Source organism: Sciurus carolinensis, chromosome 5 (assembly GCF_902686445.1).
Source record: "Sciurus carolinensis chromosome 5, mSciCar1.2, whole genome shotgun sequence".
NCBI classification, from domain to species: Eukaryota; Metazoa; Chordata; class Mammalia; order Rodentia; family Sciuridae; genus Sciurus; species Sciurus carolinensis.
Window position 1 is genome coordinate 124,044,438 of NC_062217.1, and position 27,785 is coordinate 124,072,222.

General features: G+C 39.8%; 1 protein-coding gene and 1 non-coding gene across 4 annotated transcripts; both read right to left on the reverse strand.

Moving 5' to 3' along the window:
• Nucleotides 1-541: 541 nt before the first annotated feature.
• On the reverse strand, nucleotides 542-27,785 carry Pla2g12b (phospholipase A2 group XIIB). 3 transcript variants are annotated; one of them, XM_047554071.1, is made up of 4 exons: nucleotides 27,440-27,785; nucleotides 13,109-13,185; nucleotides 8,637-8,802; nucleotides 542-1,066 (listed from the first exon to the last, which is right to left on the reverse strand). In XM_047554071.1, the coding sequence occupies exons 1-4, from the start codon at nucleotides 27,648-27,650 to the stop codon at nucleotides 945-947; spliced, it is 576 nt and encodes a 191-aa protein (XP_047410027.1). In that variant the 5' UTR covers nucleotides 27,651-27,785; the 3' UTR covers nucleotides 542-944. The 3 variants fall into 3 exon arrangements, with proteins under 3 accessions (XP_047410027.1, XP_047410026.1, XP_047410025.1); XM_047554070.1 differs by having other exon boundaries at nucleotides 542-1,063; nucleotides 13,097-13,185; XM_047554069.1 differs by having other exon boundaries at nucleotides 13,097-13,185.
• Nucleotides 13,756-13,828, reverse strand: Trnav-uac (transfer RNA valine (anticodon UAC)). Its single transcript has one exon. It is a non-coding gene; the product is annotated as a tRNA-Val (tRNA).

A 27,785-nucleotide genomic window follows, 5' to 3' on the forward strand; every position in this document is an offset into this window, starting at 1 on the left:
AAGAGGCCCTGGGTTTGATCCTCATCACTGGACAAACAAACACACACAAAAACAAAACAACAATAACAAAAAACAGGGATGGACCGGATTTGGCTTGTGGGACTTACTTTGTTGACCAATTCCTGATCTAGATTAGTGGTCCTCAGCCCTCCTTAGGCATCAAAATCACCTGGGGAGCCCTTGTAACCTGCCAGTGTGGGGGCATCAGTGCCCGAGGCTTTTTGGCTTGATTTTAATCCAGTCACAGCTGGGAGCTCCCGACTACAGGTGGCAGGAACTTCCCTCAGTTCTTACCAGGTGCAACTCAGACCTAACCGCACTTAACATCCGGGGATACCACAGGGGCAGGCCACTAGGACAGACTGGCACCTCAGAGCTCTACTTAGCCTCTGGCCCTGTCCCCTGTTTCAGTCTCTTCAGCACTAGTGGAAATCACTGTTGTCATAGAGAAACTTACCGGTCTGGGTTCTGTTCTCTTCTAAGTGAAATAGAAAGATAAGTGATAATGGAATTCATTCATCTCTTTTCAAATTTTCTAAAAAGTACACTTTATTAAACATGAGGTGCTTGCTGGCAACTGAAACATGGGCCAGAGGAAAGTCATTGCTTTGCAACTGGTTGGATTCCCCAGAATTTCACGTATGAATGTCATGATCAGGTCCAGAGATAGAAGAGCTTGTTTGTAGTTTCATCTTTAAGCTGAGAACTGAGTTTCCAGGCACACGTGCCTCGGCTGCGAGATCAGAGTTCAAGTGAAGTACAGCCTTCAGTCTCTCCACATCTCTTTCTCAACTTTCCTCAAGTGATTCAACTTGCTGTTTCCTTTCTCCTGCTTTATGGTATCCAAACTGGTGGAAGAAAGGCTGACACACATCTGCCGTGTCAGCCTCTCTGAGACTGACGGCTGTGATGTCACTCGGAACCAGGAAGGAATCGCCTCATCCTCATAATTCTTCTTTCTCCTCTTCTGCACAGATGCACGCTGCACGTTGGCTATTCATAAAGGGTCGGCAGCCCAAGGTCCATACGGTATTGAACACGGTGTCAGCCAGAGAATCACAGGCTACTTGAAAAAGAAGAAGAGATATATAAAGGTGAACACAGAGGACTCTCCCTAGTGGTATCATTGTGAGGAGACAGGGTATTTTCAAGGATGACATGATACCCAAGCAGGAGTGGGGCCAGTCATCCGAATACAGAATTAAAAGGAAAAGCACGCATTTAAGACAGACTTTTTAAAGAAAAACTACCATCCAATCCAATAAAGTAGAAAACACTTTGAGGTGCCTTTCATTTGTGGGACCCCCTGATCAAAATAGTGGGGAGTAATCAGAATCTCCGGTCCTGCTCAGTTCACTGCCCCACAGGATACTCCCTCGATGACACGACCACGGTTCCCTGCAGCTTTCCCTGTTCGAGTACACTCAGTCATTCCCTGATCGAAAAACACTTGAATGTGAGCGTGTCGGTCAGCCATTCTCTTAGGTGCCAGGGGTACAGAGACAAAAGGCATCATCCCCAACTCAAGGACCCCACCAGGCGGTGGACAGGATGGGCAGGTCCATAGGGAGTTCCACTACACCATGACGACAGTAACCCCAAGGAGGTGGGGGAGCCCCCTGAAAAGGTCTCTGATCCTTTGGGGCAAGGAGTCTTAGGAAAGGCATCTCAGAGGAAGTAAGATATCTGTTTCAACTTCAAGAATGATCAGGAAAATAAAGTCCTGAGACATGCTACAACTTGGATGAATCTTGAAAATGTTGTGGGAAGTCAAAGAGGCCAGACACAAAGGGTGTGATCCCACTTACATGAAATGTCCAAGGTAGGTCATGCAAAAAGGCAGAGAGCACTTGCCGGGGCTGTGGAGGAGGGCAGTGAGGAGTGATTGCTAATTTCTTTGGAGGTTAATGAAAATGTTCTGGAATTAGACTGTGGTGATCACGCACAACTCTTTAATGAATACATTAAAATCCACTGAATCATACACTTTAAAAGAGTGAATTTCATGGCATGGGAATGATATACTAATAAAAATTAGTTTATTGAAAAGAGCAAAAAGTGTTGACAAACTTTTAGCTAGACTGACAGAGAACAGACTCAAATTTCTATATTCAGGAATTAAAGAGGAATATCACTGCTAATCTTACAGAAATAAAGAGGATTGTAAGGGAATACTATGAATAATTGTATGCCCCAAATTACATGACTTAAAGGAAATGGATGAAGTCCTGGAAAGACATACATTGCAGAAGCTGACTCAAGGAGAAATTTAGAAAATGTGAATAGTGGGGCTGGGGAGATAGCTCAGTCCAGTAGAGTGCTTGCCTTGTAAGCACAAGGCCCTGGGTTCGATCCCCAGCACCCAAAAAAAAAAAAAAAAGAAAAAGAAAAAAAGAAAATGTGAATAGATTTCTAGTATATATACATACAATTACTAATTCAAGTTCTTGAATCAGTCATTTAAAAATTCCCACAAATATACCACTAGGGAATTTTGCCAGACATTAATAACAATCTTTTCCAAACTCTTCCAAAATTTACTAAAAGAGGAACTGTTGCCCAGTGAGGTCAATATTACTCTAATACCAAAACCAGACAAAGACATCACAAGAATAACAAACTATCCTGCAATATCTCTTAGGAATATAGGTGAAAATCTTCAGTCAATAAACTTCAGTCAACAATCTTCAACTAATAAACTGAATCTAGTATAATATAAAAGAGCATTACAGCACGACCAAGTGGGGTTTATCTTAAGAATGCAAGGTTGGTTTAACAGACCAAAGTCAGTTAATACAGACTACAAGTCAGTAGAATAAGGGACAAATAGCACATGATGCAGAAAAATGTGGGAAAAAATTCAACACATTTTCATGATGAAAACACTCAACAAACTAGGAAAGAACTTCCAAAGAAAAGACAAGCTAAAATCCCACTCCATGGGAAAAGACTGAATGCTTTTACCCTGAGGTGAGGAAGAAGACTAGAATGTCCACTCTGAACACATCCTCCTAACCAGTTAGAACTAGGCAAGAGAGAGAAGTAAAAGGCACTCAAATTAGAAGGGAAAATAACATGTAGATGACTGTGTGTGTATATATATATGCAGGAAAAGCCTAAGGAATCTATTAAAAATCTATTAGAACTAATAAATGAGTTCAGCTAGGTTGCGGGATATAAAATTAATTTGTAAATATCAATCAATTTTATTCCTATGCATTTTTAGTAAGTGCTCTGACATTAAAATTAAAATGACAATTCCATTTATAATAGCATCAAAAAGAATAAAATAGGCCAGGTGTGGTGATGTACACTCATAATCCAACGACTCTGGTGGCTGCGGAAGGAGGCTTGTGAGTTCAAAGCCAGCCTCAGCAACTTAGCAAGGGTCTAAGCAATGTAGTAAGACCCTTCTCAAAATAAAATATAGAAAAGGCTAGTGATGTGGCTCAGTGGTTAAGCACCCTTGGGTTCAATCCCCAGTACCAAAAAAAAGAGAATAAAACAGGAATGAATTTAATAAAAGACGTGCAAGACTTGACCACAAAAACTGTAACATGTTACTGAAAGAAATTAAGGGAGACCTAAATAAATAGAAAGAGATTCACATTCCCTGATCAGAAAACATAATTTTGTAAAGGTGGCAATATTCCTCAAATTGAGTCAACAAAAGCTCTATCCGTACAGTTATCCATTTCTCATAGAAATTAACAAATTGCTCCTAAAATTCAATGGAAATGCAAGGGAACCAGAGTGTGCAAAATAATCTTGACAAAAATTGAGATTTAAGGATGCTTCTTGATTTCAGGATTTATTATAAATTTATGTTAATAAAGACAGAGTGGCCCTGACATGGATCAATGGAATAGAATTAAAAGTCTAGAAATAAGTCCTTACATTCATTATCATTTGATTTTTGTCAGAGTGTGGGAAAGAACAGTCTTTTCAACAAATGATGCTTAAACAGCTGAATATCTACATAGAAAAGAGTGAAGCCATGTTTGCATAATGTATCAAAATAGATTCGACCGTCATGTATAACTCAAAAGAACAAGTAAAGATTTTGAAAAGAGAAAAATCAAAATAAAAACTATAAAAAAATTAAAAGGACTTTGAATGTATCTCAATGGTAGATATATATATATATATATATATATATATATATATATATATATAAACTGTAGTGTAGATGTTTTGTTAGATGAAATTCCTCTTTACTTTGTTGAGGTTTTAAAATCATGAATACTTGGATTCAAATTTTAATAAATCAGTGAGTTTATACTTTTTAAGAAAAAATGAAGCCAGATTCTTGAAATGGATTATAGACCACAGCTAAAACATATATCTCTCTAAAAAAAAAAACCAAAAAACAAAAAACCCAGTAAATCTTCTGGACATGGGGTAGGCACACTTATTACTATACAGGACACCAAAGTACAAGTGACAAAAGAAAAATAAATAAATAAATGGAACTCAATCAAAATTAAAACTTCTGTGCTGCAAATAATACCATAAGAAAATGAGAAAAATACCAAAGAAATTAAAGGGATAAGAATCAGAAAAGAAGAAGTCAAGCTACCACTATTTGCAGATGACATGATTCTACATTTAGAGGATCCAGAAAACTCCACCAGAAAACTTCTAGAACTAATAAATGAATTCAGCAAAATAGCAGGATATAAAATCAACACGCATAAATCTAATGCATTTCTATTCATAAGTGATGAATCCTCTGAAAGAGAAATTAGGAAAACTATTCCATTTACAGTAGCCTCAAAAAAAATAAAATACTTGAGAATCAATCTAACAAAAAAGTGAAAGACCTCTACAATGAAAACTACAGAACACTAAAGAAAGGAAGAAAACCTTAGAAGATGGAAAACTCTCCCAAGTTCTTGGATAGGCAGAATTAATATTGGCAAAATGGCCATACTTCCAAAGGCACTATACAGATTTAACACAATTCCCAATGACATTCCTCATAGAAATAGAGAAAGCAATCATGAACTTCATCTGGAAAAACAAAAGATCCAGAATAGCCAAAGCAATTCTGGACAGGAAGAGTGATGCAGGGGGTATCATTATACCAGATCTTAAACTCTGCTATAGAGCAATAGTAACAAAAATGGCATGGTACTGGCACCAAAATAGACAGGTAACCAATGGTACAGGATAGAGAACACGGAGACACACCCACATAAGTACAGTAACCTCACACTAGACAAAGGTGCCAAAAACATACAATGGAGAAAAGATAGCCTCTTCAACAAATGGTGCTGAGAAAACTGGAAATCCATATGCAGTAAAATGAAACTAAACCCCTATCTCTCACCCCACACAAAACTCAACTCAAAATGGATCTAATGAATTAGACCTGACCCTTCAGCAAACAGAAGAAAAAGTAGGCCCAAATTTCCATCATGTTGGCTTAGGACCAAACTTCCTTAACAAGACCCCCAGAGCATAAGAAATAAAAGCAAACCAATAAATGGGATGGACTCAAACTAAAAAGTTTTTTCTCAGCAATGGAAACAATCAAGAATGTGAAAAGAGAGCCTACAGAGTGGGAGAAAATATTTTCCACACACACTTCAGACAGAGCACTCATCTCCAAAGTTTATAAAGAACTTAAAAAACTTTACACCAAAAATGCAAAGAACCCAATCAATAAATGGGCTAAGGAAATGGGCAGACACTTCACAGAAAAAGATATACAGGTGATCAACAAATATATGAAAAAGTGTTCATCATCCATGGTAATTAGAGAAATGCAAATTAAAACCACCCTAAGATTTCATCTAACTCAAATTAGAATGGCTATGATCAAGAACGCAAGTAAAAATAAATGTTGGCGTGGATGTGGGGAAAAAAGGCACAATCGTACATTGCTGGTGGAGTTGCAAATTGGTGCAGTCACTCTGGAAAGCAGTATGGAGATTCCTCAAAAAACTTGGAATGGACCCACCATTTGACCCAGCTATCCCACTCCTTGGTTTATACCCAAAGGACTTAAAATCAGCATATTACAGTGATGCAGCCACATCAATGTTCATAGTTGCTCAATTCAGAATAGCTAGATTGTGGAACCAACTGAGATGCCCTTCAACTGATGAATGGATAAAAAAACTGTGGTATATATACACAATGGAATATTATTCAGCCTTAAAGAAGAATAAAATTATGGCATTTGCTGGTAAATGGATGTAGTTGGAGAATATCATGCTAAGTAAAATAAGCCAAGTCCAAAGGTCAAATGTTTTCTCTGATAAGTGGATGATGATACATAATGGGGGTTGGGGGATGGCGGAGGGGGCAAGAGAAGAATGGAGGAACTTAGAATGGTGTAGAGGGAAATGGGGCAGGAGGGGATAGGGGAAGGAAAGATAGTGGACTGAGACAGACATTATTACCCTATGTACATGTATGATTACATGAATGGTGTGAATCTACATTGTGTACAATCATAAAAATGAAAAGTTGTACCCCATTTGTGTACAATGAATCAAAATGCAGTCTGTAAAAAATAAAAAATTAAATAAAAAGTTTAAAAAAGAAAATGAGAAAAATAGAAGAAAATATTTGCAGATCATATCTGTCAAAGAACCAGGAGAACTTTTACAACTCAAAAATAAAAAGATTAAAACTCAATTTTAAAAGGATCAAAGAATCTGAATAGACAGTTCTCCTAAACATATATGCAGTGGCCAATAAGCACAGAAAAAGATGCTCAACATTATTAATTGCCACAGATATGCAAATCAAATCCACAGTGAGATACTACTTCACAAGCACTAGGGTCTATAATTTAAAAAAGAAAACAGATAATAACAAATGTTGGTGAAGATGCAAAGAAATTGGAACCTGTGTACATTGCTGGTAAGAGTATAAAATGGTGCAGTTATTTGGTAAGACAGTTTGGCAATTCTTCAAACAATTAAACATAGAATTACCATATTACCAAGCAATTTCTCTCTTAGTTTATACCTAAGAGAAATTAAAACATAGTTCCCATAAAAACTCATACATGAATGTTCATGGCAGCAGTAGCTTAGCCAAAAGATGGAAATAACCCAAATATCATTCAATGGATACATGGATTTTTAAAAAAAATGTTAAAGTCATACAGTGGAATATTATTCATCAATAAAAAGGAATGAGATAGATTCAGAATAGACAAATCTATTGAGTAGATTCTTGGTTGCCTTGAGCTGAGCAGGCAGTTTGGGGGTGACCACTGATAGCTATGAAGTGCCTTTTGGGGATGATGACTATGTTCTGAAATGTATTATAGGGCTGATTGTGTAATTCTGTGAACATATTAACAAGCACTTAGGTGAGTGAGTTGTATATGAACTACAGCTTAATAAAGCTGTTTCAACAACACCAACAGATAGATGGGCAGGGTGTTCCAAGCAGAGGGGCAGAAAGGTTTGGGTCATTAGTCCAAGTGGTTTGCAGGGGCAACTGTCAGGAGAGAAATCCTAAATATCCAAGGTGATGGTGGAAGAAGTAAGCCAGGGTCAAACAGGAAAGCACCTTACATTAAGGAAGAGAAGACTACTGAATGACTTTAACGGGGGATAGAGATGATCAGATTCACGTGGTATTAAAAACGTAGCTGGTCCCAGTGGATAGAATAGATTGGCAGACACAGAGACTGGGCTAATCTGCAGCAACCAGGTGAGTGGGATATCAAGGAGATATTTTTAGGAGAAAAAATCAATAGGACATGACTTGGAGACAGTCACTTGACCCGACCTTAGATTAACAGCAGGGTTTTTTTCACCCTTTGTAGATACAGGATAGAGTGACTGTCCCTTTTACAGGGGCCGATTAATTATTCACGGTTTCAGGTCCTTACACTTCCAATCTGGGGTTGCCCTCCGGACACTGATCCGAGAGTCTTTCTCCAGCTGCTGTTCTCTGTGGCGTGGGGCCAGCTCTTTATAAGCCTGCATTTCAACCTTTACCATCTAAAACTGTAAAATAGTAATGCCCGGATGTAATGTCCTGGCTTCAGAAGCTAAGAGATTAAAACTAGGGAAATAAAAGTACAGAGTCAGTGCTGGAAACTGAGTAGCTAAGTAGTGTTTTAAAATAATTATTCTGAAGTACAGAGAAGCCTTTAGACAAAAAAAAGTTTTCAAAAAATTCCTACCCTGTCAACAAAATACATACATATACATACACATATATGTGTGTGTGTATATATATATATGTGTGTGTATACATATGTTTATATATATATATATATATATATGGGCTAAAGCAAATCAGTGGTCCCGTTATGTAGCATAACTCTTGATATGGAAAATTATTTAGTGGTGGAATGGATAACTCAGGCCAGTTGGGCAACTCTTTCTTCTGTCTTCAAGGACGGTTTTTTATTTCTCTGGGAAGACTTTGGTGTGGTCCTTTCCACCAGGGGCAGTGCCAGCAGCCCATGGGCAGGACCCAGAACTTTCCTGAAGGGGAGCCCAGAATCTTCCCTCAGCCTTTCCTGCCTGGTCCTAGTGTTCCAGAGAGAAAGCTCCCTGAGTTCTGGCAATCTCTTTGAGTAAAGGGGGCTCTGGCGACCTCACTGTGTGAAAACAAGACCGAACCCTGTCACCAGCCAGTGTCCTTAGGATACCTACCTTCCACTTTGGAGACAAAGCCCAGGCTCCGCTTAAGGTCGGAGCAGATCGAGTGGAGACACCATCGGAATTTAGCATCGCAGCGATATTTGTTGGCACCACAAGTGTCGTAGCAGACGTCCAGCTGGTTGCAGCACTTGGTCATGGCCGGAATGCCCAAGTCCATCTGTAAAAGGGAAGAGAAAGAGAGAAGGAGAAAAGTGCCACGTTTAGACCGGAGACCTTAGAAAACCTCACCCAGCTTGGTATTTATCCAGTTCTCAAATGCCGTTGTGGATTCAGATGATTCAGAGGCACCACCGCTGGGCAGGGTAGGCTGAGGGGCCCTGCTGCTAGGTTTTGATTATTAGTCGCTTAATAGTATAACAAACGACTCCAGCCCAGTTTTCACTGAGATGTCAGTCATTTTCAAACCTGCAGGCAGCTTCGGGGATGAAAATAGAGGCCAGAGGGAGGCCAAGAACACAGAGCCGCAGGACCTCCAAATTCCACGAACACTTAGGCTAACATTTCCATCTGAGATTCTGTTTGAGGAAACTCAGAGAGTAGAAAAAGATTCATCCTTCAAGAGATCCTCAGCCAGGGGAACTCCACATCACGTACAACCTAATTAGAATAAGTTATACTCCATGTATGCATAATATGTCAAAATACACTCTACTGTCATGTATATCTAAAAAGAATAAATTGAAAAATAATAAAGGAACTTTGAGAATCAGAAGAAAAAAAAAAAAAAAAGAGAGAGAGATCACCAGCATTTCTCAGGGACCCACCCATCCCATATAGCACCGTCTTAAAGGTGTTGTTCCATATGTGTGTCGGGGAACAGAGTGGGGTGCAGAACACACAGCTGTTGACCAAACCACATCACACACACACACACACACACACACACACACACACACAGAGTTCTATAAATAACTGTAAATGTTGTGGCATAAACTGAGTAACTAAGATCATAGAATACCACCCTGACCGTTATGAAACAGGAATTTATTTTTAGGTGGTTTTAAGAGAAGATAGAAAGGATTTTTTAGAGATGAGGACTGACTTAGGATACAGCAGATAGATAAATGAGCAGATCCTATGTGAGCAAATCAACTTAGTGTTTCAAACATCTTAGCAGGGAGAGAACATGTGCAGGTGTATAGGTGCATGTGTGTACTTAGACAACTTTTTCAGGCTTGGGGATTGGGTAGCTCAGTACTAGAGAACTTGCCTAGCATGTGTAAGGCCCTGGGTTCAATCCCCAACACCACAAAACAAAACAAAAGTAGTTTTTTGGGTTTTTTTGCTTTTTAATTAGGGAGAAGGGCAAGTTGATAAATGGCTTTGACTTCCAAAGTATCTAGTTAGATTTGGTAAGGAATCTTGAGCAAGGAAGAGCCATGATTACAACAGTAACCCAAGAAGAGTAATCACTGTGTTGTATATAAAAGATTGGAAAGAGTGGGTCTGGATGTAAGTAGAGCATCTTAGAATCTTTTGCAGTTTTCTGATAACTTAGAGTTGGATGGGGCTGGGCAAATCTGGCTCCAGAGTATGGGTGAGGAATGAATATCCAGTGATGATAGATCCTTTCCTCTAGGTGTCTTTAAATGTTCTCTTATTTAAAATTTTTTAAAAATATTTTTAGGTGTAGATGGTTACAATACCTTTATTTTATTGATTTATTTTTTTATGCAGTGCTGAGAATCGAACCCAGCACCTCACATGTACTAGGCAAGTGCTCTACCACTGAGTCACAACCCCAGCCCAAATGTTCTCTTATTTGATTTTTTTTATTCCATTTTCCATATCTAAAGCAGCATAAGGACTTTAATCATTAAAAATGCCCTTTTAGGGCTGGGGATATAGCTCAGTTGGTAGAGAGCATTCCTTGCAAGCACAGATCCCCAGCATGGAAAAAAAAAAATTGCCCTTTTAGGGTCTGGGGTTGTGGCTCAGTGGTAGAGCACTTACTTATCATGTGTGAGGCACTGGGTTCAATTCTCAGTACCTCATATAAATTAATGGATAAAATAAAGGTCCATCAACATCTAAAAAATATTTTTTTTAAAATTCATTTAAAAAAATGAGGCAAAGACCTGGATGCTATAATTCTGGAAAAATTCCCATTATCTGATACCTAAGGTAAAAGATTTTGCTGTCCCCGTCACCAGAACTAAAAGTACATAAGATAGAGGCAGCTGGGATTAGATGAGTATAGTAACCATCATTCAATTTGATTTAATTGGAAATTCTTGAACTAGTTCTAAATAACAGAGTGCATACCACTTGAGTTTTTTGCTACTTTTTAAAATTGGTGCATTATAGTCGTACATAATGACAGGGTTGTTGTTTCTCATTCCTAATGAGCACAATGTAACAGTATCAATTGGGTGGATGTCACTCCCCAGCACTTCCCGCTCCCTCCCCCTCTCCCATTCCCTAGTCCCTTTCCTCTACTGATCTCCCTTTGATTTTCATGAATGCGCCCCACCCCCCACCTTTCTTTCCCTTTTCCTCTCTAGCTTCCACATATGACAGAAAACATAGGACCCTTGACCTTCTGAGTTTGGCTTATTTTGTTTAACATAACGATCTCTAATTCCATTCATTTTCCTGTTAATGACATGATTTTCATTTTTCTTTATGGCTGAATAAAACTCTTTTATCTGTTCATCCGTTGACACCTGGGCTGGTTCCATAGTTTGGCTATTATGCATTGTGCTGCTGTAAACATGGGAATGCGTGTGTCACTATAGTTCAGAGACTAATTCATTAGGATAAATACCCAGGAGTCGGACTGCTTGTTTTTTAGTCATCAGTTCTATAAAAAATTGTGACCCATTTCCTACCTATTAGATTGATAGCCAAAAATGCATGGTTTCTCTAATATAAATTTATATTTGAAAGAATTTTCAAAGAAAATTTCTAAGAACATTGGTGTCCGTAACTTTCTAACGATTGTAGACAAGACTGAGCATCCAGGTTGTGCAGGATACAGGGTACACATCTCTAAGAGGATACCCTCCCCAAGACATATGGATTTATACGTTTATTAAGAAAATCTGGGGGGCTGGGGTGACATGCATGAGTCACTGGATTTGATCCTCAGCACCACATAAAAATAAATTAAATAAAGATATTTTTTAAAAAAGAAAATATGGGCTGGGTTTGTGGCTTAGTGGTAGAGCACTTGCCTAGCACCATAAATAAATAAATAAATAAAATAAAGGTATTATAAAGAAAGAAAGGAAATCTAGCCAATGGCAGTCAAAATTCTTTTTGTGGGCTGGGGAGATAGCTCAGCTGGTAGAGTGCTTGCCTCGCAAGCACAAGGCCCTGAGTTCGATCCCCAGTACCACAAAAAAAAAAAAAAAAAAAAAAAAAAATTCTTTTTGTAACAAAATTAGTATATTAAGACACACTTCTGACATATAGATGAAAATCATCTTGAGGGAAAGGAATCCTCTTATAATTTGCATGAAATGTCCCACATGTGAGCAACATTTTAGTTAAAAGAATAAACATTATGCTGCTTAGAAAATTACTGCAAAGTAGCCAAGCGCAGTGGTGCACACCTGTAATCCCACTGGCTCAGGAGGCTGAGGCAGGAGGAACACAAGTTCAAAGCCAGCCTCAGCAACTTATTGAAGTCCTAAGCAACTCCGTGAGACCCTGTCTAAATATACAAAAGGTCTGGGGAATGTGACTCAGTGGTTAAATGCCCCTGAGTTCAATCCCTAATACCAAAAAAAAAAAAAAAAAAAAAAAAAAAAAAATTGCAAAGCAAAATCTTTGAATCAGTAGTAAAATCAAGTGACCTTATTAAGACACTATTCAAAATCATAGTTTATAAGGAAATCCCTCCAGCTACATTTTACATGAAGTTTCTATTTTACAGTGAAGAAGGTAAAAGGGCTCCCAAATCTTAAAGGAAATGTAGGGAGTCCAACAGTTCATGAAAGAATCAGCGATGTGCTAATAAACATTTAGCAAGCAGCTGGGGGGTGTGACTGCGAATATCTTTGATGTCAATCCTCCAAACATAGCTGAGTTGACACTATCAAAGTGAAATTCGTGGTTTGCAAAAGTCAGACTGATATAATTAAAATAATCAGCTCTCAGTGGCAGTACCAGCACATCACTGAAATGGCTCATTAATTTAAATAAGTGAAACTTGTCAGACTTATTTTAAATGATGTTTTGATACCCCAAGTGTTGGCAGGTGTTTGCAGTGGTGACTTCAAAGTTCTAATCCACTACCAGGGGCTTATCTGAGGGACATCGATCTCTGAGAAAAGGAAATCAGATATCTTCTATGAGAATTTTCTCCCTTCCCCCAGATCTAATTTAAAATACCTAATTATGTTGCTCAGTAAGACTTCATAAATGATCACTTCCATCAGTGATAACTCTTGGATTACTCTTAGTTAAAACCAATTAACCAAGAATGTAATGCTCGCAGTACATACACTTTCTGGTACCTTGAGACCCAGGAAATAGGAGCTGCAGCCGTTGGGCTCCTGGGGTTTGTAGCCAGGTCTGGGCATTGGTGCCTTTCCTAGCAGAGGGAAGAGAGGAAAGAAGCAGGAAGAAATATTTAGAAATCAAGCATTCGGGAACATTCCTCAGGCAAAGATTTTCTAAAAGCATATTCTATTTTCCCTTTAAAAATCATCATTCCTCACCAGATATTCACATGAAATAGGTGGTGACAAGGATGATGTCATAAAAGAACAATAACCTTCAGACAAATTTTCTCCTAACCTCAAAGAATTTTATGAGCACTTATTTAATAACAATTTTTAGTTCTAATGTGTCTCCTGTGCATGACCTTGGAAGGCTTACGGCAAAAGCAAGCTAAACTCATGGCTTTATATTCCTCAGGCTGCTGTAAACCCGTAGGCCATGGGGCTGGGATTGGGGCTCAGTGATAGAGCGTTTGTCTAGTATGTGTGAGGCACTGGGTTGGATTCTCAGCACTGCATAAAAATAAATAAAGAAAATAAAGATATTGTGTCCCTCTACAACTAAAAACAAATAAATAAAAAGAAAAATAAATAAGCCATAGTGAGTGGAACACCAATTTGTCACACACTCATGGAATCAGAATCTTTTTTTTTTTTTTTTTTGGTGGTACTAGGGATTGAACCCAGGGCCTTGTGCTTGTAAGGCAAGCACTCTGCCAACTGAGCTATATCCCCAGCCCCCAGAATCAGAATTTTAACAGTATTGCAAAGGCATTTAAGACTGACTTGAGGCTAGGCAGGGTGACACATGCCTGTAATCCCAGAGACTCCAGAGGCTGAGGCAGGAGGATCGTGAGTTCAAAATCAGCCTCAGTTGCTTAGAGAGGTCCTCAGCAACTCAGCAAGACCCTGTCTCTAAATAAAGTATAAAAATGGGCTGGTGATGTGACTCAGTGGTTAAGCACCTCTGGGTTCAATCCTCAGTCCCAAACAAACAAACAAAACAAACAAACAAAAAACACTGACTAGAAGGAAGTTTAGCAAAATTTCATAGATATATACAAAACATTATTAATCAAAGAGCAAAGAAAACACCTGGTGCAATATTTTAGGCATCTGAATCATTGAACTAAGCAGAAACAATCTGAAAGCTCTTTCTTGGCTTCTCCTACATGGTTTTGAGTTGTTCTATGATCTTGTAAATGTGTAGAGAGAAGCTTTGTCGCTTGTGTCAGTGGTGATCATCACACGGAAAGATAACCTTGACCTGAGGTGACCTCAGGACAACCATCTGCAGTGGGCATTTTATCCCATTATTCCAATAAGGAAAAGGAAGAGTAAGACGTTGCATAGTTATCTAAGGTCATGTAGTAGGTAGGGGAAATAGGTATAAATTTAGATTTCCTGTCTCCAAAGCCCACATTCTACTTCCGTGTCTCTGCCTCTTTTTAGGAGATGCAAGATTAAGCACAAGACTGAGGAAACACCATAAGAATCAAACCTCAGAGTGAGGCACATGGTATGTTCGTTGGTTTTCTTTAATCTTCTCCTACCAAGGATTTTATTTTTAATTATTCATAAACATATTTATGAAATGTTTCAAAACTGAATAAAAATCAGAGAAATAAACACTCATTTGCTCAGTATTACAAACATAATGCACGTTAACGTTTGCTGAATTTGTTTCAATTACGGTTTGGGTGCAGGTCTGGGTACAGTTGAAGCCCCTTGCACCCATCTTCCTATTTTAATTTTAAATAATATGTCTGTGCTTTAAAGTCCTCCCTCCTTAATAGTCCTCAAAATTGCATTATTCTTGGACCTTCACTCTAGCATGTGAAGTTTAAAGTCAACTTAATAAGTTATACAAGAAATAGTGTTAAGACTTTGATTTAAAAAATCCATTGAATTTATAGATTAATTTGGAGACAACAGACTTTTTAGGCTATTCAGTCTTCCTAAACATGGGCATAGTACTGCCCTGTATTTACTTAGTTCATCCTTTAGTCCTTCAATAGAGCATTACGATTTTCTCCACACATCTATTTTATCTCCTATATACTTGTATTTTTTAGGGCCTTACTCATCCAGGAGTAAGGCTCATAAGGCTAGTATGGGAAGTTTGCACTTTTCTGGAACCCAGGATGCGTCTAGATTTCTGGTCTACCAGACTTAGTATGTAGCCCTGGCTCTCTAGTCCAAAATGGTACCTTGCCCCCTCCTCCCCTATCCATATGACCAGCAACAGGATGGAAGGAGTTAGAAGGGTTCAGTTCTTCTCTTTAGTAAAGACACTTTAGAACATTACATACATCACTTCCTCTTCCTTCCCTTTGGCTAGAGCTTCATCCAATGTCATCTCCTAGTTGGCAGGTGGGCTAAGAAATGAAGTCTTTATTCAATGTGAACAGCCAGGAACCTGGCAGAAAAGTGAGAGGAGGATCTTATCACTAAAGAAAAGGGAAGAATGGATATTAGGGGACAACAAGCAGTTCCTGCCACGGTATGCTGGGGTATTTGTTGCTGTGGTACAACGTGTGGTGTAAGATTATAGACCAAGACAACCCAATGATCCCCATGTTCTGGTGTTCATACCCTGTGTCTTGTCACAGAATTGGTCTGTGTGACCAAGAGAATACAGCAGAGTTGGAGGTATGTTGCTTCTAAGATAGGTTATAAAAGACTGTGGCTTCTGTCCTAGGCTCAAGTAGTTCCTCTCTCTCTCTCTCTCTCTCTCTCTCTCTCTCTCTCTCTCTCTCTCTCTCTCTCTCTCTGTCATCATCCACTCTGGGGGACGATAAGTCATGAACAGCCATATGGAAAGGCCATGTGGCAAAGAACTCAAACCTCCTGCCACTAGTCATGTGAATTGAAAGGGGATTCTCAGCCCCACTCAAATCCTCAGAGATGGCGATGTCTCTGGCAAACCTGGCTATGACCTTAGGAGAAACTCAGCCACAGCTACCCAGTAAAGTCACTGCAATTACCTGACCCTCAGAAACTGTGCGATATCACATTTGCTATTTTAAGCTGCTAGGTTGTGGGTAATTTGTTACTCAATAACATATAACTATTGCAGTGGTCATTATGATTTGGACTTTTTTATTACATTTTTTCTATGATTGCTTGATTGAAATATAATTCACATATCATACATTCACTCATTTAACATGTATAATTCAATGGTTTGGGTATATTCAGTGTTGTGCGAGCAATACCACGATCTATTAGAACATGTTTATCACCTCAAAAAAGAAACCCGGTATCCATTAGCAATTTCTCTTCATCCCGCTGCTCTAGCCCTGGGCAATCACTAAATGAACTTTGTGCCTCAATAAATAATCCAGCCATCTCACATAGACTAGACCGTACAGTACGTGGCCTTTCGTCTCTAGCTTCTTTCCCTTAGAATAATGTTTTCAGGGTTCATCCACATGGTAGTATCAGTACTTCATTTCTTTTTATTGCCAAAAAATATTCCAGTATATAGACAGACCATATTTTGTTTATTCATTCATCAGGTTGTTTTCACTTTGGGCTATAATGATCAATACTGCTACAAAGCTTGGGATACAGAAAGTTGTTCACAAATGTTTGCTGGATAGAATTTTGATGTACCAAAATATTTTTAGTTATCTTTAGAAAAGACAGGAATAACCCCAGTTCAGGAAGCTTGACCTTTCCCTTATGTCATCTGGTATACTTTCAATATCAACCTTTATAATTGATTGCTTTCAAAATTCAAAGAAATTACAGTATTGGGAAGTGATATAGGTCAAGTTACACTGTTATATTGTGTGCATGTACAAATATGTAACAATAGATCCTATCATTATGTACAACTATAATGCACCAATAAAAAATGTGGGGAAAAAACATTAAAAAAATACTGCTACAAATATTTAGATACAGTTTTTAGGGGACATACACTTCTTTTTTCCACAGGTGTGGGATTGCTGGGTCATATGGTCACTGTTAAACATTCTGAGTTACTAACAGACTGTTTTTCACAGTGATTACTTCCACATTCCCATCAGCCACATATGTGGGTTTCAATTTGTTCACATGCTAACACCCATTTATTATCTGTCTTTTTGATAATAGCCACCCTAGTGGGTGTGAAATGGTATTTCATGGTAGTTATGATTTGCTTCTCCCTAATGATTATGTTGACCATTAATATATCTTCTTTGGAAAAATGTTTATTCAAATCCTCTACCTGATCTATAATTATTCTATTTTTTTTAACTGTTGAATTCTCAGAGTCCTTTAAGTACACTGGAAACAAGTGCTTTTCAGATATATGGTTTGCAAATATTTTCTCCTATTCTCTATGTTTTTTTAAAACTCTCTTGATGAAATCTATTTTTATTGAGTTGAAATTCACATAGAATAAAAATATCATTTTAAGGAATACAATTCAATACATTCACAATGTTGTACAACCGTTTCCTCTAATTCCAAACATTTCCAGCATTCCCAAAGGAGACATTGTACCATGAAGCAGTTATTCCCCATCTCAGTCGATTCGGGCTGCTATAATAAAAATGACATAAAAAATAAAAGTTTAAACCGGATGGCCTAAACAACAGAAATTTATTCCTCAAAATTCTGGAGGCTGGGAATTTCCAGGTCAGTGCCCAGCAGACTCTATGTCTGATGGCGCCTCTTCCTGGTTTGAGGATGGCCATGGTCCTCTTGTATCCTCATGTAGTAAAGAGAGAGCCAGAGTCTCTGTCTCTTTTAAGGACACTAATCCCATCTTGGGGGGTCTTACCTCCCAAAGGCTGTGCCTCAGAATAAAACCCCACTGGGGATTAGAGTTTCAACATATGAATTTGTCAGGGACACATAAGCACTTCATAACAAGCCTCATTTGCTTCTGCCCCCAACCCCTGGAAACCACTAATCTGCTGTCTATCTCTGTGGATTTTTTTTTTTTTTTTTTTGTACCAGGGTTTGAACAGGGGCCAGGGTGGGGGTGGGGGTTACCACTGAATCACATTCCCCAGCCCTATTTTTTTTAATTATTTTATTTTAGAGTTGGATTCTTGCTCAGTTGCTAAGGGACTTACTAAATTGCTGAGACTGGCTTTGAACTCTCAATCCTCCTGCCTCAGCCTCCTGAGCCACTGGGATTACAGGCATGTGCCACCGTGCCCTGCAGATTTATCTATCTTGATATTTCAAATAAATGAAATGGTACAGTGTATACTCTGTGACTGCCTTCTTTCACTTACCATAATATTTTCAGAGTTCATCTGTATTGTAGTATGTATTAGTACGGTTGACTAATATTCCATTTCATAGCATTTACCACAGTTTATTTATTCATTAAAGGACATTTGGATTGTTTCTGCCTCTTGGTCATTGTGAACAGTGCTATTATGAAAAACTGTGCAAAAGTTTTGTTTAAATCTTGGTTTTCAATTCTTTGGAGGTACATATCTACAGAACAGAATTCCTGGCTTGTGAGGTAATTCTGTTTAACTTTTTAGGAGCCACTAAACTGTTTTCCATAACAGCAGTACTGTTTTTTATTCTTACCAGCAATGCACAATGATTGCAAGTTTTCTACATCCTCATAATTTCATTACAGTGAATAGATGTGGAGTATTTCTCCTTATCCTGCTTGGAACATTCTGAGGACTTGAGTTTCTTTTAATTCTGGAAAATTTGCAGTCACTGCATAAATATAAATATTTCTTTTCCTCTTTGTACTTAGTTTTTCCTCTTTCAGAATGTTCAATCTTTTTTTATCCTGTCCTTCATGTGTCTTAATCTCCGTTTCATAATTTTCATCTTTTTCATATGTGTACTTTCATTTTTTCTCTGTGTATTGGCAATCTTCATGAAATCCTTTTTCCATTTTACTAGTTTTCTTTAAGTTGGTTGATCCTGCTAGTTGGTCCATCCACTGAGATTTTTCTTTTAAAAGTTATAACTTTCTTTTCTTAGAGTTCTATTTGGTTCTTTTAAATATGTGTACTCATTTTCATTGAATTGTTAAAATCTAATTTCTGCTCCTCTTATTTAATAATTTCAAATATTCTTGTTATGTCGTTATCTCCAATCCTTGGGGAGCTAATTCTCATTTTTAGTGTCTGTAGATTCTCTGTTTCATGGTGGATTATTTGTTCGCATGGGTGTAATATTTCAGTGAGAGTTCATTTTCAGTCGGCTTGGTTTTCCGGGGAACTACTGTGCCCTGGGTCATCTAGGGAGTATTCCTCAAAGGCTTCTGTGGCTCCAGCATGCCCAAGGTAGTTGTGACACCTGTATTTATGTTCATCGCTTGGCTGGGCATGCTCACACCAGGACACTTTTCCATTCCGTATGGATTCAGACTCCTCACGTGCCTGCATATGCTTGGGGGAGTGACTTTTGTTGGTGCTTTTTATTCTACCTGCAGCCCTAAGGGGGTGGAAGGCGTTGCTTGGAGCAGGGTGGAGCTTTTCAACCGGCTAGGCTGTGCCTCAGTTGCTCAGCTTCCTGCCGGCTCTTCCGTTCCCATGGGTGAAGGTTCCATTTCCACTGAGCAATACAATCCCATGGAGTCTCCCGTGTTCCCCGACGAAAAACCCGAGGGGCGCTGCAGCTGCCTCGCTGCTCACCAGCTCGGCTTTTCTTCTCCTCTTTGTTTGGGGAACTTGAAGATTTCCCTTTATTTCATACTAGTTTGAGTGTGTATTGTTTTTTTTTTTTTTGTTTTGTTTTGTTTTTGTTTTGTTTGTTTTTTTATGTTTAATTTCCACCCAGCATTTCTTGTTATTGGTAATGAATTTAATGATGGAGTCTGCCAGCCCTCCAACCATCCCAGTGGTACTTTTTAAAGTTGAGAACTGTCGTTTGCCATTGATAATGCCATTAACCTGCCGTGTGTGTGTGTGTGTGTGTGTGTGTGTGTGTGTGTCTCACAGGTAGAGTGTATTAAGCAACATTCATAATCAAATTGCACACATGAAAACAATCACACCATTACCATACAATTAATGTGATTATTTCTTGGAAGTGAGACTACAGTGATTTTAATTCTTAAAAATTTCTTCAGATTATTATTTTATAAATAGTCTACATATACTATGTTTATAGATATCAGGAAGAAAATTCTAAGTTTTTTGTTTTGTTTTGTTTTTAAGACAGGGTTTCACTATATTGTTCAGGCTGGCCCCTAACTCCTGGGCTTAAGTGATCCTCCTGCCTCAGCCTCCCAGGTACCTGGGAATACAGAAGTATACTGTCACACTTGGCAGGAAGAAAAATTTAAACAGAGAAACAAACGTCTAAATTTGATGATGTGACATCTTTTTTATTTAATAGCTTTGCTGGTAAAGGGCATTTGCAGCAGACTCCTGCAGCTTCCTGGGTTACCCTCTGCCTTTCTGCACCTGAGAACTCACAGATAAAACTCTGATATCACAGTTTGAATGATAATGGAATGAAATTCCTATCTGACCTGCAGGTGGTGAAGGTTATTTTTATTATATTTAATATTTTACATTAACTATAGAAATTCTGCTTAAGAGAGTTGCTTGTAGGGTAAAAAAAAGAAGTGATGTTTTGAGTCTAGGCAGAAATAATATACCAGATCCTCAAATTATAGTTTAAGTTGTTTACAGCTTGGTGCTTTAAGTCTAGGCATCAATAATGTGCTATGTCCACAAACTGCTTTTATCTTCTGACTTGGACTGTTTGCAGGAGCAGTAGGCTGACAACTTGCAGTTCGACTTTTGGGGCTGGCAAATGGTGGCTATTTTGGGTAACCTGCCAACTCAAAGTGGTTTTTATATTTTTAAATGGTTGGGGGGGTAAAGTCAAAACAAGGATAATATTTTATGACATGTGAAAATTATATGAAATTCAAACTTTAGTGCCCATAAAGCAATTGTATTGGAACGCAGCCACACTCATCTCTTATGTATCAGCTAAGGCGCAGAAAAAAAATTGCAGTGTTGTTATGATCTTGAAGTGAGGATGGTTTTGTAATCAAGACATAAAATTCAGAGGCCGTAAAGAAAGAGACTAACAGATTTGATCTCATAAAGTTGAAAACCTTCTGAATAAAGTGAAACACCATAAAAGACTTGAAAGACAACTAGGAGGGAGAGAGGGGAGCAGAGTTAGCCATGAAACCGGGGCCCTCCTCCCAGCCGCGCACACTGCCTGCTGGGCCAGCCTTTCTCCAGTTTCATCACTGAAATGAACAGTAAAAACTTGTAGGACTTTATGTCCTAGGTCAAGGGTAGGGACCGTGACCTTCCAGGAGGGTGGATCCATTCTCCCCACCCAGCTGGTTCCCCCAGAGGTGCTCGCGAGGACGCAGGTTTCTTTATATGAAACGCATGCGCACCTCATGCGCCGCCTGCCTCCAGAAGCGCTTAAATACCTGAGCCAGTGATGGGTCAGAGCAGACACATGGACTGTTTCAGTTGCTAAAATGGATTAAGCCTGCATGAGGTGGGGTGACCCACTTGTCCTGGTTTGCCTGGAACTGTCCCTGCTTAGTACTGAAAGCCCCACATCCCAGGAGCTTTCGTCTACCTCCATCCTCAGCAAACTGGGAGGTTGGTCATCCTAGCCTGGGGCAATGTATGTGCTTCCAAACCAGTGGCAATATTCTTTATTCAGGCTATGAATCCCCTGGAGAATCTTTTAAAGGCTGTGAATTCACTCCTCCTAAATATACGAACTTGAATTTCATAAAAATTTGCTCTAAGGTTTCAGACATATAAAACTGTCTCTGAAAAAAACAAGATAAAACAAAAAGACTGATTTACAACAAACCAAAAAGCTTCTGGACAGCAAAGGGAACAATTAACAGAATGGAGAGACAATCTGTAAATTGGGAGAAAATATTTGCAAGCCATACATCTGATAAGGGGCTAATATCCAAAATATATAAAGGAATCCAAACAACACAAGAATGGGAAAACAAATAACCTGACTTGAGAATGGGAAAAGATCTGAACAGACATTTCCCAAAAGAATGGTCAACGAGTACATGAAAAGATTCTCAGCCTCTGCAGTCATCAGGGAAATACAAATTACAATCACAGTGCAGTAGCTAAAATGGCTATCATAGAAAAGACAATTGATAACAAGTGTTGATGAGTATATACACCATCAGTGAGAATGTAAATTAGTGCAGCCATTTTGTAAACAGCATGGAGTTTCCTCAGAAAACTAAAAGTAGAACTATCATATACTACTAGTATATATCCAAAGGAATTGAAATTATCATGCTCACTACAGCTTTATTCACTATAGCCAAGATGTGAAAGCAAACAAAGTGTCCATCAACAGACGCTGGGATAAAAAAATGGTGCATATACATAATAAATATTATTCAGCTTTATACAAGGAAATTCTGTCATTATTTACAACATATATGAAACTGGAGGACATTACACTGAATAAGCTAGAAAGACAAAAACTATATGATCTTACTTATATATGAAACCTAAAAAAAATTGATCTCAAGAAGCAGAGTAGAAAGGAGGTGACCAGAGGTTGCAGGGATGGGGGGCGGGGGAGGAATGGAGAAAAAGGAGATGTTGATAAAAGAGTACAAGTTCCAGTTATACAGGAGATATCTTTTAGTGATCTATGATACTGCTGGATGACCATGGCTAATGACAATGTACTGCATATCTCAAAATTGTGAAAAGAACAGATTGCTAATATTCTCACCATAAAAAAATAAGTTGGAGAAGTGATGGGTTATGTTAATTAGCTTGATTACAAGCTAAAAGAAATAGAAATAGATCAAATAGAATGGAAATTGGTCAAAACATCATATTGTATTTCATAAGTAGACACTATTATTATTTGTCAATTAAATTTTTTTTTTTAAAGATTGATACTTTAAGATACTTTAAAGATTTTTTTCCCCTTAGAACTAAATCCAAGAAGAATTCATCTCAAGGTCTTTTTCAAAAGTGGGACAGTGCGGACAGTATTTACAAGGCACAGAAACTCTACTCCAAATTGTCTGAGAGTGACATCTTGGGGTAGTGCTCCTTTACCTTGTCTGTACTCCAGAGAACTTTGTAGGGCAGAGAACACTTAGATACCTCTTCCAGAAGCTGAGAGGATGCTGTCCAGCCACTGGGACTTGGGGAAGAACCTGACTGCAGTGAACCTTTTCGCTATTGTCTTTGTGGTGACATTTATAAAATGTTTTGGATACCTACCATTCTCCATACATACCACTAATTCCTGATATATTGCCTTTAATTCTCACAATAACCGTGTGAGATAGGTGATACTCTCAATGTTCTTTTAATACATATGAGGAACTGAGGTTAACAGAGTCAGGCAACTCACCCAAGGTAACAAGCAATGGGATTTCATCCCCAAATTTCAAACTCATAGATTGTTTATTATTAGGATTTCTCAAAGTTTGATTCAAGGACCACTGTTACAGTGCAGCTCCATGAAGTTAGGGGTGTAGCTCAGTGGTAGACGACATGCCTAGTCTGTGTAAGGTGCTGGGTTCCATCCCAAACACCAACACCCCCCAAAAAAAGAGGGGCTTCAGGGTCATACCATAGACCCACAGAATCAGAATCTCCAGTATGAGAAAAGAAATGTGTATTTCCAAAAATGATTCTCAAGGAGATTTTGTCTCCTGGCAATAGCTCCCTTAATACCAGCTGTGTAGTTACTGAATCTCATCATATTTATAGCCCAATCCTTTAAGCACAATTTTTGTGTTGACATGAAAAATGAATTGCTTTAACTATATGAAGTGTGGAAAGCTGTCTGGACAAGCTGCAACCGGGCTGCCAGGATACAAACCCACCTCTGCCAGCCAGAATGATTTAAAGTAGGGGCTGAAATTGTCTGAGAGTGACATCTTGGGGTAGTGCTCCTTTACCTTGTCTGTACTCGGTAGTCACCTGGACAACTAACCACCAATTAAAATGCTGATGTCTGGGTTCACCCACAGAAGTTCTGATTTAAATGGTTGGTGTCAGGACTTTAAAAAACTCCCCAACTGCTCTCTACTTCCTGATCGTAATGTGAGCTGCTTGCCACTGCCACACTCTCCTGCCATGATGTTCAGCCTCATCTTGAGCCCGGATGATTGGAGCCAGGCTTCCCTGGACTAGGACCTCTGAAAATATCTACAAGAGATGTCCAAAGAGTGTTTGTTCTCAGCCTCAGCTCAGTCCTCAGCCCCCACTGTCAGGAAGTTGCCTAAGAGTGACATCACAGCTCTCAGCTTCTGTGACAGAGCTGTCCTTGGACTCGGTCGTGTAAGAACATGAGTTATCCAGTGGAAAGGAAAAGAAGCACTCCACGTTCTAGACCATAAAATTAAACTGGTAGAAGATCCACCAGGACACTCCAGGCCCTAGGAGAGACAGGAGGCTGGCTGCTGCGCGTGGTGCTGCAGATCCCTGCTGAACAGGAACACCTGTGTCAGGTTTTGTGCCAGCCAGGGATGAAATTTTAGTTGACTTAGCCATTTTCACCTTTAATTGCCGGAGGGAAAGGGGGGAATATTCAGGGAAAGAATGGTGAATGACAAGATAGAGTAACTTGAATCAGGGAGGAAGGAACAGAAATGTGTCTGGAAATGTTGGTGGACTGAGGCATATTAGAAGTAGGCAAGTGGATTATCAGGACTGTGAGTCTGATGCTAGGCCGTGAGGAGCAGATGTGCCAGGTCAGCCAAACGAATGATAAGAGTCGCTGGAGGAAAACCGTACCAACACTGAAATTTTTCAATAACTTGGAACAGAATCTTCCTTTGAAGTTAATACACATTCTAAAACTCCAGCCCTAACTGGACATGCGTGCTCACCACCCTACCATGTAAAACTTAAAATCACGTGGTCTTAGTATCTAACACATCTCCAACTAGAAAAAGGTTTCTACTAAGACCCTGTTTTCAGGTGACACAAGTCAGAATTTTAATTGGCATTTACTTTTCCCTTAAACATTTTGTAGTCAATGAAAGAAAATATATTTTCCAGAAGCCATTAATTTGGGAGGGCCTCTTCCTGTTGTACTTAATTTGTGTGACTTGTATGTTTATTAAATAAAAAATGTAATAATGTTTTGATTGGAAAAAAAAAAAACCCTCCCCGCTGATTCTAATGTGAAGCCTGGTAGAGAACCTATGCTTCACATAAGCACCTATCGAATGTAATTTTTTTTTTCTGGTACACTGTTGCTAAAATGTTCCTTCTGGTGAACTTAGTTATGAAAGTAGATTTTTTTTGCAGTGCGGACCCAGGACCTGTATCAGGACCATCTGACGTGCAAATCCTTAGAAACGCAAATTATCTGACCACACCCACCCATCAGAAACGTGAGCGGGTGGGGCCAGCAATTGTTTAAATAAGCCAGGGGCCGAGGTGTGGGACCTGTGGAGGCAACCCAGAGCTTGAGAGTTACGGCTTCAAAGTGAGAAGCTTTGTGCACGAGTTATGTCACAAAGCAAACCAGAAGGGAACTGGGACACAGTGATTTCTGTTTGATAGATTGCTTGATTCACAATCAGCTTGAGAAGATGTTTTGTCCTGTTTGGGCAGTCTCCCGGTTCTTGGCTCCCCCGGGTTCCAAAGGTAACAAGGCTTACACCCCTGTTTTCCTAAGTGGCTTTCAGGCCCCTCCTTGAGCGGGTTCTGTTTTGCACAGAGTGAGCGCAGTTATTTGCCTTCCTGTTATCTCTCTGTTGACTGTTCCCATCCCCCACCACTTGCTGCTGACCTGGGCCTAGGCAGGCTACAGGCTCTGCAACCAAAATGTGATAAAATCTTTGATACCATTTTGCTAGAGAAGAAAGAAGAGGGTTTGGTTCTAGATATCCTAAAGGGAGGGGGGGATGCTGTTAGCTCTTTGCTAGCACAGATATTAGTGAAAACACCTGTGTTGATTCAAACCCCTGAAGTGAGTTAACCCTTTCCTGCCTCATCAATACAAACTGGACTGGTGTAAACAAACCACCTGGCTTCTGCATTTCTTCAACCCACCTCGGATGAGTTTGTGACTCAGGGTCCAGGTGGGTGCATGTGCAGACCAGGCTGCTAGCCTGTGAAATTTTCACTGAAATGCAGTGTCCATTTTTCAGTTGTGTCCCTATATGGTTAAAACGTCTCTACTACAGAACTCTGGGTTCTGAAGCTATGGCTAACCATTATCTCTCAGTCTCTTTTAAGTGTGTACAGAAACCATCTCTCCTGCTAGTGGTGAATCCAAGTATGTAGCTTTTTGTTTGTTTCTGGAAAGCCGAGTTTTATCCATTGAGTGTTTGGGGAGAATATTTCTCAAGTGCATTTTGCTGCTAGGCTAAATTATTGGCTTGCCATTTTCAACTCGAATCCCATGAGGGAACACTGGATAAATGAAACCATCAAACTAATGAGACTGTACACTCGAAAGCATTCTCAGGCTGAGAGTACAGCTCAGTGGTAGAGCTGTGTTTAGCAAGCGAAAGGCCTGGGTTCAATCCCGCACACCATGTTTAAAAACATTTTCATCCACTAGGGAAATCATACCATGTCACCTGGGTGAGACCCAGGGCTCTGCATTCTGTTTCCCTTAACTGACTTCTGAACAGAGTGAAGGGGGAACCGGCCCCAGGGGCTTCTCTTGGGAAGCTTGATATGTACCCTGGCTTTCCATTCACCCTCTTTGCAACTCAGGTGAGAAAGGGGTAGGTGCTCCCACTGGCTCACGATTCTGCCTCTGGTGTGTGGTCTGAGGAGCAGCAGGCTGTCCCCAACCCCTGCTACCATGGCTGACTGGGGCAGCAGTGCAGGGACCCCTACTTCTGGAGAGTTGAGCAAATTGATGCCCATCCCAGGCTGGCAGAGCCCAGAGGAAGGGGTGAACAGCAGTAGGGGAAGGCAGAATCTTTCCCAGGCTTTCAGAGTCACAGAACAGGAATCACTCCCTGGCAGAATTTCCAACCAAGGTGCAGCTTGGATTTTCTTCCTTAAGAACCCCTCATAGACCCTCAGCTCTTTTTTCCCCACTCCCTGCCACCTTTCCTCTGCCTCCCAACAAGCCACGTCAAACCGACCCTGGGAAGGCTTCACTGGGAAGGCTTCACAGGAAGCTCAGTGAAATGCGAGTTCCCGATAAACCACGGGTAATTTCTCAGGATAAGTAGATCCCAAATATTTCACTGGACATACTTGTCCTAACAAATTAGTTGTTTATTTGAATTTCGGATTTCTCTGGGTGTCCAGTATTTTTGTTTGCTCAATCTGGCCACACCACCTAAGAGGTAGATTACACGAGACAGAGTGTGTGACAGATTGTGACCCGTGGGGGCTGCTGATGGATCCCCCTGACAGGTTTTTACCAGAAGCGAAACCGCCCACTCACCGTATCGGCACCTGTATTGACAGACTCCGTTCTTCCCTCCCAGCAGCTCCAGGAAGGAATCAAAGTAGCTGTTGACAGATTCGAAGCTGCCCCGGAGGTGCCGCAGGCCCCAGTCAGAGTAGGACTCCTCTGCTTTGGGGCTGGGGTCGCTCTGAGCCAGGCCCCCTCCCAGGCCGAGCCACAAAACCAAGAAGCTGGTGGCTAGCTTCATCTTGCAGACAGGTAGGTACGGAGCCCTGTCCTCAGACCCCAGCCGGTGTCCCAGGAAGTCCAGGTACTCAGCCCCCCGGGCCGGATGTGAGGCAGGACAGGAACGGGATTATCGGGCACACTCAATCTGTGTTCC

What these genes read in the sequence shown, in the direction of transcription:
- Pla2g12b (XM_047554069.1), bottom strand. Translation starts at nt 27,650, where the DNA reads ATGAAGCTAGCCACCAGCTTCTTGGTTTTGTGGCTCGGCCTGGGAGGG. An exon ending in TCAATACAGGTGCCGATACG is followed by an intron (nt 13,186 to 27,439) that starts GTGAGTGGGCGG and finishes TCCCTCTGCTAG; the next exon opens with GAAAGGCACCAATGCCCAGA. An exon ending in CTTTGTCTCCAAAGTGGAAG is followed by an intron (nt 1,067 to 8,636) that starts GTAGGTATCCTA and finishes TTCTTTTTCAAG; the next exon opens with TAGCCTGTGATTCTCTGGCT.